Source organism: Nilaparvata lugens, chromosome 8, assembly GCF_014356525.2.
Source record: "Nilaparvata lugens isolate BPH chromosome 8, ASM1435652v1, whole genome shotgun sequence".
NCBI classification, from domain to species: Eukaryota; Metazoa; Arthropoda; class Insecta; order Hemiptera; family Delphacidae; genus Nilaparvata; species Nilaparvata lugens.
In genome coordinates this window covers 7,770,479-7,786,625 of record NC_052511.1, presented here as the reverse complement: position 1 = coordinate 7,786,625, position 16,147 = coordinate 7,770,479, and the positions used below count along the sequence as shown (strand labels likewise).

The following is a 16,147-nucleotide window of genomic DNA, read 5'->3' as shown; positions in this document are numbered from 1 at the left end:
AATTTCTTACAGAGAATTTTAACAAAATTTAGAACAAGAAGAAGTTTAGTTTACTTCTATCCGATATTGTAATTTTTATACAATGAATAAATGAAAATAGTGTTGATATGCCATAAAATATAAATCAACGCTTGAGCAAGATGTAACAGAATGTACTAGAATTGTACACACCTGAAGTAGCTGTGAAAGAATTCCGGAGCAAGCGACTTTGAGCTCAGAACGGAAGAATGCAACAGCCAGTACAATATCCATGAGATAGACAACACTACCCGGTTCGTCAGCCCACACACTGCATAGAGCCTGCAGCCACAGTTGGGCCAACGGGGCACAAGTTGGCAGACTGTATCTGAAAAATTAAATGTAAAATCTGATTGTTTACATAGATAGAAATGGAGATTCTATTAAATCTCACACATTAGTTCATGATAACTAACAAGACTGTATCTGAAAAATCTCCGATTTGGATTTGTTTATTTGCATAGATTACAATACTTGCAGGCTTACATAAAGTCAGGCTCCTTCTAAGGGCCAGACAGACCATACGTAGCGGTTTTTACTTTCCTTGCCCTACTACCATAGGTAAGGAAAGTATTGCTTTCCATAAAAAATTAAGGTAGTCTAATTTCAAGTTTTCTATACGTTTCAAGGTCCCCTGAGTCCAAAAACATGATTTTTGGGTGTTGGTCTGTGTGTGTGTATGTGTGTGTGTGTATGTGTGTATGTCTGTGAACACGATAACTCCATTCCTAATTAACCGATTGACTTGAAATTTTAAACTTAAGGTCCTTATACCTTGAGGATCTGACAATAAGAAATTCAATAAAATTGAATTCAAAATGGCGGAAAAAATGGCGGATAATCACTAAAAAACCATGTTTTCCACGGTTTTCTCGAAAACCGCTTTAACGATTTCCTTCAAATTTATACCATGGATAGCTAGCTATTTATAAGCCCTATCAATTGACATGAGTCTCATTTCTGGGAAAATTGCAGGAGCTCCGTAATATTCTCGAGAAAAATGGCGGATAATCACTCAAAAACCATGTTATTCACGGTTTTCTCGAAAACGGCTCCAACGATTTTCTTCAAATTTATACCATGGATAGCTATTTATGATCCCTATCAACTGACATGAGTCTCATTTCTGGGAAAATTGCATGAGCTCCGTAATATTCTTGAGAAAAATGACGGATAATTACTAAAAAACCATGTTTTTCACGATTTTCTCAAAAAATAACTTGACTAATTTTTTTCAAATTCATACCCTGTATCGTTATTTATAAGCTCTATCAACTGGCATGAGTCTCCTTTCTGGGAAACTAATGGGGGGTCCACCCCATCCTTGAGAAATGGACTTAGTAACCTCCTTCTCGTGCATGAGGTAGGTAGGTAGCGCAGTTCATAAAAAGAACACATAGTCGAGATATTTCATCTGTAGAACAACTGTTTTGACGACTTTAAAAAAATGACGACTGAAAAAAAATAATCGAATTTTACAATTCACGCAAAGAAAAAGTACTCTGAAAACAATTATATATACACATATACTGACAGAAGTCTGGTCGTAGTTTCAAATATGAGCAAGGAAAGTTGTGTGAGTGTACCACACCAGATTTTTGGACTGGCGGCGGACGAGTCTCCTGACGGGACGGCGGCTCAGGCAATCTGATTTGATGGAGCCGTCCACACGCTGAAAATTACTGTCGATAGACGACTATTCTATAAAATCTGGTGTGGTACACTCACACAAATTTCCTTGCTCATATTTGAAACTACGATCAGACTTCTGTCAGTATATGTGTATATATAATTGTTTTCAGAGTACTTTTTCCTTTGTGTAAATTGTAAAATTCGATGATTTTTTAGCCGTCATTTTTTTAAAGTCGTCAAAACAGCTGTTCTACAGATGAAATATTTCGACTATGTGTTCTTTTTATGAACTGCGCTACCTACCTACATACCTCATGCCCAAGTCCATTTCTCAAGGATGGGGTGGACCCCCCATTAGTTTCCCAGAAAGGAGACTCATGCCAGTTGATAGAGCTGATAAATAACTATACAGGGTATAAATTTGAAAAAAATGAGTCAAGTTATTTTTGAGAAAATCGTGAAAAACATGGTTTTTTAGTAATCATCCGCCATTTTTCTCAAGAATATTACGGAGCTCATGCAATTTTCCCAGAAATGAGACTCATGTCAGTTGATAGGGCTTATAATTTTTTTTAGGGCTTATGGTAAAAATTTGAAGAAAATCGTTGGAGCCGTTTTCTCGAAAACCGTGAATAACATGGTTTTTGAGTGATTATCCGCCATTTTTCTCGAGAATATTACAGAGCTCCTGCAATTTTCCCAGAAATGAGACTCATGTCAGTTGATAGGGCTCATAAATAGCTATCCATGGTATGAATTTGGAGAAAATCGTTAGAGCCGTTTTCGAGAAAACCGTGAAAAACTTAGTTTTTTAGTAATTATCCGCCATTTTGAATTGAATTTTATTGAATTTCTTAATGTCGGATCCTCATGGTATAAGGACCTTAAGTTTAAAATTTCAAGTCCATCGGTTGATTAGTAATGGAGTTATCGTGTTCACAGACATACACACATACACACACAGACCAACACCCAAAAATCATGTTTTTGGAATCAGGGGACCTTGAGACGTATAGAAAACTTGAAATTAGGGTACCTTAATTTTTTTGGAAAGCAATACTTTCCTTACCTATGGTAATAGGGCAAGGAAAGTAATAATAGTGTGTCCATACAAGCGTCTAATCAAGTGGCAGAAGAGTCACCCACCATCAGTGCAAAAATTATGCTCTTAGATTTATTCCAGTCACTAACGTTACGTTTCAAAATACTTCCGACTTTGGTGTGCTCTTGCAAGTCAGCTTTTATCAACACTGTACGCCTGGCAGTCGAAAATGTCAAGCGAAACGTTAATTTAGAGGTTGACCTCAAGACTACAAATCATTCTTATGAATTGAAATATAACTTTAAAATCTACGAGTAGCTTTAATTATAGTGTGATGGTGGAGATATTGAAATAAATAAATTAATTATGGGTTTGTGTTTTCATAGAGATAAATTTAGTATGGGTTCATTCGAAAAGTGTAGAATTAGGACTTCAACAATGAAACTTTAGTGATCTTGTAGCTGAATTTTGTGTGTAAATTTTTATCGTGAGAAATTTATCTTTCTGTTAAAAAAAAATTTTCTCACATTAAGACTTTGCCAACTTGCGTCCGGGAAGACTCCAATTTTATGCAGGGTTGAGGTATTCTCACGGAACTGTATTTCCGTTAGCGATGGAAAATACACGAGTATTTGGGAATATTTCAAACTTGCATTATTTTCCTTTCCCACGGAATTATGCTCGTCTCCACGTGGACCGTTGTCTCGTTGGTGGAAGGGGAACATAATTTGCGTGGAATAGTGCAGTTCCAATCAAGCCGCGGCCGAATTCACATTTAAAATCCAGAGGTAGCCTCGGGCCTCGAGGGCTCAAAATTAACGTGTGTGTTGAATTTGTTTGCTGTTTAAGTTTGTTAATATGTATTATTTTCGCCGTGAGTTAAGTTGAAGTAGTTTATTAATTATTTGAAGAGAATATGTCAATGTTTGTTTAAATTAGTAAGTTATCCGGGAGTAATCAGTGTAGTGGAAATTTCGAAATAGTAATGAATTTATAAATTGATCGATTGTTAGTGCCATTATATTTTCTAGCTCATGCTAAAAACCCTTGAATGACCGAGTCCCTAGTATCATAAATTTGTAATAGAGAAATGAGTAAAGTCCACGCTACCTTCGTGAACAGTTAGAATCCAGATAAGCAGTTAGCAAAATCTTACATGCAGTCATCTTGAATTTTTAGAATGTGCAATGAACCGATATAGATTATTTTTGTTATTGTCCAAATTTGAATGACTTTAATTCATTTAATACAATTTTACAAGTTTAATAGAATGCTAAAGTTTGTTGTTTAATAAAGTCCATGACTCGCCCTTTAGAATTTAGAGATCTCTTAATTCTACCCCATTTGGGGGCGGTTACAATAGCAATCAATTAATTTTAAATTTGTTTGGAATGAATTGAGTAGTCCTCTAACCCTGTATAACCAAATTGCGGAGGGAAACGGAGGATGAGAAGGAGTAGAGGAAGAAAAAGAAGGAGAAAAAGAATAGAGGAAGAGGGAGGGATATCAAGAAGAAGAAAAGATTGGGAAAGAACAATTAAGAAGAAATAGATCTGACAAAAACAGCTGTGCTAATAGTGAAGTTGTGTTTTATTCTGGCTCAAAATTTTGTTAAATTACTCAAAAATTTCCAATTTGTAGAAATTTGAGTGAAATATTTTTGTTGTTAATTAGTTTTAAAGTATCAAAATTTAGAATTTTTAGTTTATTCATTAGTTTTGAAGTGTAAATTGGACTTTTTGAAGTAAAAAGTGAAATCTAACCTCCTTTTTCGAGACTTTTATTTGTAAAAATTTGGGAGAAGACAGTTTTGGGCTATGCCTGTTGTATTCTCCCAATCATATTTTAATTATGATTTGTGATTGTGAATAAAATAAATAAATAATTCTTGCGACCTGCATTGAGTGTACAACATGAACATGAAACTTTCTTACTAAATAGTCATTCAAAAAACCTAATCAAAGCCATACTAGGAAAGCCTAGATGCTATCCGAGTGAAAATCTTTTGTTTGAATTCAAGGTTCTAACTGTAAGGCAGTTGTATATTAAAATTCTCATAACTTATATGAACAAACATAAAGATCTATTCAATTTGCGTGAATCTACATACAATCTCCGTCCCTCATCCATTACTTTTCAGGTTGCTGACACACTAATTTATCTATCTGCAGAAGACAGTTCTCATACATTGTATCAAAACTCATAAATAAAATCCCTCGTCAATTCATCACCAATAAGTTGAGTAAAAAGCTGGTAAGAGATATAAATGAGTGGTTGGCTTCGAATGACATAATAATTAAAATAGTGGCTGCCAAAGCCAAGTAAATTTTCTCTTATTCTCTCCAATATTCATCTTGAGAAACAAAACTTAATTAGGTCTCCCTCTGTCTTCTCCCCTATCCTTTCTTACTCCCCTTTTTCTTCTTGTTTTTTAGTTTCTTTTCAAGTTTAGTAAGTTTCTTTTCAAATTCAGTGATTTTTCATTCAGTTTTTTATTGTTTCCTTTCACTGAATTAATCTACTCATCTTTTTTTTCCTGAAAATTTAAAATATCTAGATTTTTCAAACACTCGGCCTCTGCGCACAGGTTTTTTCACCTTGCGGGGACCTTCCTTATTTTTATTGTATTATTTAGTTCAATACTGTGTATTATTATTATAATGTATTTCTAATTTCTAAGTTTTTATCTTTTGTTATTATTATTAAGGATAAATAAACAATTTTGATTTTTGATTTTTTTTGAAATAGAAATCAAGATTGTCTGAATTGAAGATTATGCAATCCTATTATAAGGAGCTGGATAATCATCTATTAATTTATTTCATTGAAATATCATTTACATGAAAAGGTCGATTACGAAATGAAAAGCAACATTTATTTCCATCACATGTAACAAAGGAACATGTGTAACAAATCAACAGATTTCAATTTGATTGAAAATGATGAACTGAAAATCTTTAAATTGCTACACAAAATGTGTCATGTTAAGAACATCGGAATCCAGTTGAAATGGAACAAGAGGAAGTTGTGATTTACCTATGATGATTTTCTAAATGAAACTGGATCATGTCGCCAAACTGTTTCAAAACCATTCCTGGAAACTCAGGAGCTATCAGATTTTTCGCCATCTTCAGGTAAGTCCGGTCAGCTGATAGCAGATTTATCATGAGGCTGCGAAATCTGTACAAAAAATGCAAGAGAATGATTAATAATATTCGAAATACATTACAATAGACTCTATTCATGTCAAAACACAATATCAATTCATAAGAAACATTTATTATCATGTAGCTGGTTATCTCAAGATCGTGAACCCCCCTATAAAATACTAGTAGTTCTGTGAACAGTAGACCTCAGTAAGTTACATTGACCTGTTGTTATGTTTTCTCAAAAATTAATAAATAATTTATCAATTTAAAATGTCTAGAAAAAATCCTAAATAAACATAGAGCTTTCTGTCCTATCGTACCGTGACGTGTCGTCCCGGAATGTGAGTGTGAGCGCTGTTATCAGGTCTGGCTGCAACTGTCTACAACGTTGATGGAAAGATACATTTTCAAGATGTTCGATGTTTTTGAAAAAGTAGTACTAAGCTGCGTTTACACCAAAGTTATTAACAAAATTTTAATAACTAAATCCTTGTAGATTCTATCAGATTGAACATAACTTATCATACACATGATGATCAAATGTGTTTGTCAAGTTTCGTTTAGTCTAATAGAATCTATATGGATTAAGTTATTAACATTTTGTTATTAACTTTGGTGTAAACGCGGCTTTATAGTCAACTGTCTACTAACGTTGATGGAATGATACATTTTCAAGATGTTCGATGTTTTTGAACGGGTAGTATTATAGTCCACTAGACAGCTGATTTATGATTAATAATTCTATAGTCTGATTTTTACGGTAATATTGGCGTATGAAGGAGGCTCCTTTTTCCTTTTATATTATCCTTGAAATGCAAAATTTCCAAAAATCTTGTATATACGTCGACGCGCAATTTAGAAAGGAACATACCTGTCAAATTTCATGAAAATCTATCACCGCGTTTCGCCGTAAATGCGCAACATATAAACATTTAAACATTAAGAGAAATCCAAACCGTAGACTTGAATCTTAGACCTCACTTCGCTCGGTCAATGATCAGCAACTGTTACCGCCGTTTTGTATCATTTTGTGAGCGCTCTGTTAAGAGCTTCCTGTGTAAACCCATCTGCCATGCTGCCTATGCATGAACTGGGGTTGGCGAGTTGGTGATGAGTTGTGAACTTTGAAGTACAGACAATTTGACTATTTTTGAGTGAAAGTGTAAAACACTCGTAATATTAAGATCTTTTGTTTCATTGATCTTCTTGCATAATGAGTGAAAGTGCGAAACACTCGTAATGTTAAGATCTTTTGTTTCATTGATCTTCTTGCGTAATACAGTCCATTTTTGTAACAGTGAAATGTTTGTGTCATGTGTCATTTTATTCTACACCAATAACTCACTTCTCATTGGATATCAACGACTGCGGATAGTCGAGGAATAGCGGCACAATATGCTGCAGACAGAAGATGACGGCCGTGTGCCGATAGCAGGCCTGCAACTGTTGCAGCAGAGTGAACCCCTCGGCACAGATGATGGGCAGACTGTGACCCACAGTGGTCATCAGTAGAGCGGCAAGAGAAGCCAGTGCCTCCTGTTGGTTCACTAGACCTCGCAGAAGTTCCATTTCCTTCAATAGAAAAAAGTAAATAAATATAAATGATTTTTGTCAGTAAAAATAAACAGTATTATGTTACAAGTAAGTGGGAATGATAAGATGGCATAGTCGTCATTTAGTTGTTTCACTAGATCTCCCAGAAGTTCCATTTCCTTAAATAGATAGATAGAAATAATTCATTTTCTAGTTTAAACATAAATTGAATGCAATGAATTGATAATACTTATGGGATGTGAAAAGAAGATAAATTATTCCTCTATAGTGAGGTTAAAATCAGGATGTGCATCAACTAGTTGTTTCACTAGACCTCGCAGAAGTTCAATTTACTTGAATAAATAGATGGAAATTATTAATTTACCTAGTTTAAACAAAGTAAAATGCAATGAGATGATAATAGTTATGAAATGTGAAACGAAGATAAATTATTCCTCTACACTCTACACTACAGTGAGGCCAAAATCAGGGTAAGCATCAACGTCTATATAGGGATTCACGTTATAAGGGTGCGGGCACATTACATCAGGTGATAATTTAGTGGATTACTAATTTACTAATTACTAATTAGTGGATTACTAATTCGCCAGTTGAAGAACAGCAGGTAGAAATCTATAGTGAGATTCCATGAATTTAGTTGACAATGTATTTAGATTACAGTGCATAACTTTTCAATGCATTTTTCTACATTTCTCAAGTATTCATTCTTAAGAGGGTCAGATATGGATGTGTATTAAGTTCTCCACATCATTCCTGTTTCAAATTCCAAAGAGCTTCTAGACTGGAATACAATAATTCTCATCCCAACCAAGTCTTCTTTCAAGAAATAACTTAATATTTATCAATTTCTGACGAAAATGAAGATTTTTGCAGCCTTATTCAAATGAAACTGCTGATTGAATCAAGTCTGAAAGTCCCTTTGAAGTTTTGACGAAAGGAAGCAAGAACGTTCAAATGGAAAATGCAGGCGAGCGATGCGAGCCTGATGATCCTATTTCTGGATGGTCCAGCCGTGGGTCCAGGGGTCGAGCCCCCTGGCTAGACGGATAATGCGAGCGATGCGAGAAGTGAATTCAATTCAATTCAATTTATTTTTACACACACATACAAGCCATATACAAACACAATAAACATAACATATATATGTACCAGGTGTTTCAAAAAGAATGTCCCAATTTTAAACAGTTATATTTATTTTAAAAAAATCGTGTACACAAACCAATTTTACATCAAATTACACACAGAAGTATCAAGTTTATGATGATGTTTTATAAGTGATCTATGTGCCCTGCTTTTAAGGCTCGGACGACATCTAAACGGTATCCAAATTCATCCCAGACTGTTCGCAAGATGTCTGTCTTCTCGGACTGTAGCTACTGCATCAGTTATCCTGGTTTTCAGCTCCTCAATATCAAGTGCTGAGGAAGGAACAACTTTGAATATCGTGTTTATGTTCCTCCCTTAGCACATGATATTGAGTAGCTGAAAACCAGGATAACTGATGCAGTAGCTACAGTCCGAGAAGACAGACATCTTGCGGTATCAACAGTCTAGGAACAACTTTGAATATCGTGTTTATGTTCCTCCCTTAGCAGATGATATTGAGGAGCTAAAAACCAGGATAACTGATGCAGTAGCTACAGTCCGAGATGACAGACATCTTGCGGTATCAACAGTCTGGGATGAATTTGGCTACCATTTAGATGTCGTCCGAGCCTCAAAATCAGGACACATAGAACAGTTATAAAAAATCATCATAAACTTCTTACTTCTGTGAGTAATTTGATGTGAAATTGGTTTGTGTACACCATTTTTAAAAATAAATATAACTGTTTAAAATTGGGTCATTCATTGTGAAACACCCGGTATATACGTCGGAGGCACTTTTCTATACACCAACTCCTGTCAGATTATTACGTCAGAATCACGTGAGGGGTTAATCAAGCCTCATAACTCATTATGAGAGACATTATCCACTACCTCCGTAAAGAAAGCCGCAGTGCATTCGTGTGACGTCAGCACAGGTAGGGCTCCTACACCAATAAAAATTCGTAGATTTCAGCTGATCTATATCAGCTAGTGTTTTAATTAGGGTAGGAGCCCTACCTGTGCTGACGTCACACGAATGCACTACGGCTTTGTTTACGGAGGTAGTGCATTATCCCATAATTTAATAGTCTTAGTTTTTGAGTGAAAATAACAACATTTTAGAAGAGTGAAATCATATTCCTATTTCGGACTTTTAAAATGTTATCTAAATTTGGGAGAGAATTAGTACAAGGAGTATACTTAGATTTTCTCTCTCGGTCAGTACTTTCTTGAAAAAATGATGGATAAATAAATGAAACATACTGTTTTTAAAGTTGTATTTCAAAGACAAGTAGTACATTTTTGTTAAGCTATAATTATTAGTAAAAGGCAGCTTCTTTCCTCAAATAGTCTAACCTTGGAAATAAGAAAGAGACTAATAAAGAGTTGCATTTGGAGTATAGCTCTTTATGGATCTGAAACGTGGACTATTGGTAAGGCTGAGGAAAAGACTCTAAATGCTTTTGAAGTGTGGTGTTGGAGGCGTATGCTCAAAATAAAATGGACTGACAGAGTTACGAATGAGGAGGTATTCCAGAGGGCGGTGGAAAAGAGATCTCTTCTGAATTTTCTCAAGGCAAGACGACATTCTTGGATTGGACACATAATAAGACACGACGCATTCACGTCAAGTATTCTGGAAGGTACAGTTGATGGACAAAGGGGTCGAGGCAGACCCCGGCTACAGTACTTAGGACAAATGACGAAGGATCTGGGTGCTATGAGCTATGAACAATGGAAGAGAGTAGCAATGGACAGATTTAGATGGAAGGCTGCCAACCAATCAAACGATTGAGCTGTAAGAAGATAATTATTTATTATTATTATTATTATAGAAGCAAGCTGGGAGAGGACGAACATCTCCTTGGATAGGCCAAAATCTTATTAATCTGAGAGACTTGGTCCTGATGGCCTATGAAAGGTTTCGACAGGAGGGCTCAGGTGAATCGAAGTCTATGTATCAAAGACTTAAGGTCAGATACCATCGTGAAACCAGGCAGGCTAGGCTCTCCTACAATGCAGACATTATCAATGGGGCCTCAAATAAGTGTCTGGCAGCCTGGAATGTGATCCGAAGGGAGACAAAAGCATCTGCCCCAGCAAGTGTCCCACTGTCTTCGGAGGAGCTGAGCGACCACTGGATTGACTCTATCCAGCACATCAGGGAGAGGATTGCTGCTTCTCCAGAGGCATCAGCATCACCAACACAACTGCTGAGAGAATCCAGGCAACCACCAGCGGCTACCCTGACTTGGCGCAGTGTCACACCAGAGGACATCTTGAGGATCACATCCAGTATGAAGAGCTCTACTAGTAAAGACTTTTATTATATGTCTAGTAGGTTTATAAAAAGTATTATTAAGCTGATTGTCGTTCCCCTGACATACTGTATAAACCTATGTTTAGCTCAGTCTGTTTTTCCTAGCCAGCTTAAATTGGCTAAAACGATTCCAGTTTTTAAAAAAGGTGATAGATGTGACCCCAACAATTACAGGCCAATATCTATATTACCTATACTCTCAAAGATATTCGAGATTGTAATAGCAGAGCAGCTATATGAATTTTGTGAGGTTAATGGCTTATTTGCAGGTACGCAGTTTGGATTCAGAGTGGGGAGGTCCACTGTTGAGGCTGTGGGATATTTAATCTTAAAAGTAATTGAGAGTTTTGAGGGGGGAGGTCTTGCTGGGTTGACTCTCTGTGATCTCAGCAAGGCTTTTGATACCCTAGACCATGACATCTTAATGTCTAAGCTCTCTGCCCATGGCATAGTTGGCAGTCCTCTGGTGCTTCTCCGCTCCTACCTGGAGGGTCGTCAGCAGGCTGTGTCTGCAAATGGTATAAGGTCGCGGGTGAGATTGGTGACCTGTGGGGTGCCCCAGGGCTCTGTGCTGGGGCCCTTATTGTTCCTGATCATGATAAACGATGTCGCTCTCTCCAGAAACAGGACAGTGGTATGCTATGCTGATGATACCTCATCATTGGACATCAATGGGGACTTGGCTGACCTGCATGAACTGATGCAGGCTTCAGAGGGGACCGTGGCTGACTGGTTCCGAGCAAACAGATTTTTGCTTAACAGCGAGAAGACTCAGTCCATTGTGTTCAGCCTCAAGAATGGTGATCAGTTCAACTTCCCCTCGGTGAAGCTCTTGGGCTTTACAATGGATCGTAAGCTTGCTTGGGGAGATCACATTCAGGGTGTCTGTTGCAGGCTCAATAGAGTGCTGTTCCTGCTGAGGAGTCTGAGAGGTTGCATCCCCGGGGCCCATCATCGAATGTGCTACTTTGCCTTCTTCCATAGCGTGATGGCTTATGGTATTACACTGTGGGGTGGTGCCGCCGAGGTAAAAAGGATATTGCTGGTGCAGAAGAAAGCTGTACGAATTTTATGTGGGGCTGATTATCTGGCAAATTGCAAGCCACTGTTTGTAAGGGAGCTCATAATGACAGTCTTCACGCAACATATTCCCAAAGTTTCATGCCGTTATGTCAAGTATTTTTCAAGTCATAGGGAACAAACACACAAACAGACATTCATTTTTTATATATATATATATATATAGAAGATAGAAGATTTCATTCGGCTCAAACAAAAGCCTCTCTAAATGGAGGTAGAATGATAAGGTTAACAACTTTCAGTTCTGTTGTTTTAAATTTTTTTTTTAATCACTTTCAAAAAGTTCATGTAGTACCTACTATTGTGTTTGAGACACTTCTGGCGCTATCATAGTTTCACAACTATTCTGTTCCACACTCCTATCTCTTGCAGTCGTTAACCATATCTATAATAAAATAAAGAGTTGGCTTATACACGTATGGGATAGGAAAATTATGTTTGACGCATCACCACGTCTGAGCTACTGGACTAATTAACTTGAAAGTTGGCTTATAGGCTAGATTCTTAATTAACCAAGGATGGTTATAGGCCTATTTTAAGTTCTTTAAAATTTCATTACGTCAAGTTTTCAGATTATCATGTTTGAAAATAGATCCTTGCGAAGCACGGGTTCCTGCTAGTATTGTTATATTATTGAAAATGTATGAAAAAATAATATGTAATGTATGAATTTATGAATAAACTCCTCTGGATGTGTCGTCCAATATCCAGAGAAATTATTATTATTATTATTATTATTATCCCTTTTATAAGCACGCTCTTGCGGAAATATTTTCAAAGAAGGGGCACTTTAATGCAACCTTCCTTTCATCTTTATAACACTGACTATTTTATGAACTTGCGCACAATACGTGCAGTGTCAAGGAGGACAGATTTTTGCATTCTCTTCAGCACCTCGTCTACCAAGTCAATACTTCGACATATTTCCACAACCGACTTGAGTATCAGGCCATTGACTGTTATTACAATTGGAAGTACTCTCACTGTATTCAGCCCATACATTTCCTTCAGCTCAAATGATAGCTCTTGGTATTTTCTGATTTTCTCGCCTCTGGTCTTCTGAGCATTCTCATCTGAAGGTACAGCAATATCAATTATATAAGCCCTCTTCTCCAGCTGATCCAATACCAGGATGTCAGGCTTGTTGTGTACTACCCGCCTGTCTGTAATCATTTGGACATCCCAGTAGATCTTGACGTGATTGAACTCAACCAGAGGAGGAGGCTGATAGTTATAGTAAGGGGGGACCTCTGCAATATTCCCAAACTTGATCTGCATCTCCAAGTGCACAATTTTTGCCACATTGTTATGACGCAACATATACTCTCTTGGGGCTAGCACTGAGCAGCCGGATACAATATGTTGGATACTTTCTACTGCACTGGCACACATTCTGCATTTGTCACTTATGGTCCTGTCTCCCATTACATGCCTCCTATAAGCATTTGTTGCTATCACTTGATCTTGAATCGCCTGTACAAAGCCCTCAGTCTCTGGGAACAAACTTCCCACTGTCAGCCACATACAAGACAGCTCTTGGCTTATTGGCTCTGAATTAAGGTGCCCATAAAACCGTCCATGTAACTCTTTTGTCCTCCATTCTTCTTTTAGGTCTTGAGCAGATAGCAGCTCGCTACTTCTTTGGTTCCTTAAATCAAGGGCTGTGTAACCATTATCCAGCTGGCATACCTTCACGAACAAATCTGAATCAGCATTCTGGAAGTAAGATCTCAACTTCGTTTCCTGACTTACACATAACCTTGATACCCTCATCAAACCGCGACCTCCCATACTCCTTGGTAGGTACAGTCGAGCAACCGAGGCACGTGGATGATGCATCCTGAATTTAGTCATCCTTGTCCTGACATACCTATCAATCTGCTCCAATCGAGTATCTGACCACTTCAGAATTCCAAAGGTGTAGGCCAATGCTGGGATCACCCAAGTATTCACAGCCTTGATGCAATTCTTTGCAGATAGTTTTCCTTTTAGAACCCTATCAAGTCTGCTGCGGAATTCACCTTCCACTTTTGTGAGCACTTCTGTTTTTGAGATTTTCAGATGCTGATAAAGTCCCAAGTACTTATATGACTGTCCTTGCTTGAGCTCTGATATCTCACTATCCAGTGCTCTCAGTTCATCCCTCTGCATTTTTCATTTGACCCTTCTCCACATGCAGCACAGCACACTTATTATTATTATTATTATTATTATTATTGTTGTTGTTATTTCATCGTATAAAGTCGCATTTGATGAGCACAGCTCAAACGGTGTACGTCATGTCAAATATTTGAGATTTATTTATTTGCATCATTACTTATGGAAGCAAGTATATTATGCTTGATAATTAGACTATGAACAGGACTTAGAATAAATGAATAACTGGACGAACGATTTAATGAATGATCTGAATATCGTTTGTATGAATGAATATAGTAGATACCTCAGACTGTGATTCAAGTTCTGGTAGAGACGAGAGTGCTTGAACCGGATTGGCCATGACAGTCCAGACGAAGGCCTCTGATTGGTCCAACAGGTGCAAATGGAGGCAGAGCATGGTTTGCCATAGCCACACGGTGAATGCCTGCTCGTTAGATTGAGAACGAACCATCGAGCTAGCCAAATTCGAAACCTGAAATCAAATCGACTCGACTATTATCTCAATAGGTTTTTGTGTAGTTGAGAAGTTGATATTGTGGTATTTATTCATCTATATGCGCCATAAAAATGTTCTGTGTGTCGCCAGTGTCAAGTGTTATCTGCAGAAGAAAACTAACCTCAAAAATCAGAATCTAAATTTGAATGATAATATCAGCTAAATACACCTCTCTATTTTATTAACGGATGAAATTCATTCATATATTTAGCTCATACTTTAAATTCTGTAGTTTTTTATCAAAAACTAATTGGAAGACAGCTCTATCAGTAGGTATCTAATCGGCGTTAATTGAATTCAATTCCTTGTAAATGGCCTGTTGAAAATCTCTTACGTCGATTAGTAGTTTAACCGGCGTTATTTTTCGATTTTTACCTTTGTGCAACCAAATTTTCTTCATTTCAGCTAATCGCCGTTAAAATGGTGTCAACTAATCAGAATTAATTTTTTTTTACACCGATTAGTTTAATCGGCGTTATCGCTTGAAAATTCTGTTTTGTGCAACCAAAATGCATCGGTTAGCGCTAATCTCGATTAAAATATAGCATTTAATCGTGATTAAACGTTTACCCCCTCGTAAGTGCGACTGGGGGTAAGAAATTGTCAAAAACCACAGATTTTATTGAAAGTTAGAAAGACCGGTTTTGGCTGTTACACCATTGTGAATCTCTGATACACTAAAACTGATTTATCAGAGTTTTATCCCAGACTAAAACTGATTTATCAGAGTTTTATCCCAGACTAAAACTGATTTATCATAGTTTTATCTGACTAAAACTGATTTATCATAGTTTTATCTCAGACTAAAACTGATTTATCAGAGTTTTAGTTAATCAGAAATTGACAATGGTGTAACAACCGAAACCGGTCTTTCTAACTTTCAATAAAATCTGTGGTTTTTTGACAATTTCTTGGTCTTTTTAATTAATTTCAATAAGTGACTATAGTGAGGTCCACGTTATAATGGCAGTATTTGATTCACATTGGTGTTGCTATCCTTGTCTATCATTCTTCAAAGTAGATAACGCTATCCTTTTCTAGCTCCAAAACGTTGCCAGATCGATTTTCAAGAATTAAGGATTTCAAAAATTGAAAATTTATTTATTTTACATGAAAATTATATGCAAATTAATAAAATAAATATTTTTAGCCGTGATTAATTTCACGAGAACCAATCAGAGAAGGCTTTTTTGTAAAGAAAGTTCTCGTGAAATTAATCACAGTTAAAATTTAGCCGAAGTGTCTGTTGCATAAACACCTGTAAAGTTTCAATCGTTATTAAAGACCACGAGAACCAATCAAAGAAGCATTCTCTTCAAAAAACCTTCTCTGATTAGTTCTCAAGACATTCAATCATTATAAAAATTTTACAGGCTTTTAAGCAACCAGCACTAAGACTTGGAAATCATTGCATTGACAAATTCATACACTTCTTATATAGGCTTTTGTGCAACCGGGCCCATATTTAGGCCCATATATGTCCTATATATATACATATATAGGCCCATATCAATCTCCTACTATTTCTGAGCATTTCACAATATCAAAAGTGATTGACTGGAAATCAATAATGATTTCAAGTTGATCTACCTGTTTGACACTATCTA

At 36.7% G+C, this 16,147-nt stretch overlaps 1 protein-coding gene across 1 annotated transcript in view; it reads right to left on the bottom strand.

Moving 5' to 3' along the window:
• The window catches only part of LOC111052502 (ectopic P granules protein 5 homolog), a 117,723-nt gene that overhangs the window by 77,127 nt on the left and 24,449 nt on the right, over positions 1 to 16,147 (bottom strand). The window contains 4 exon segments of the mRNA XM_039435062.1: positions 172 to 346; positions 5,729 to 5,872; positions 7,187 to 7,413; positions 14,328 to 14,516. Of these exon segments, the coding sequence (XP_039290996.1) occupies positions 172 to 346; positions 5,729 to 5,872; positions 7,187 to 7,413; positions 14,328 to 14,516 (735 nt within the window).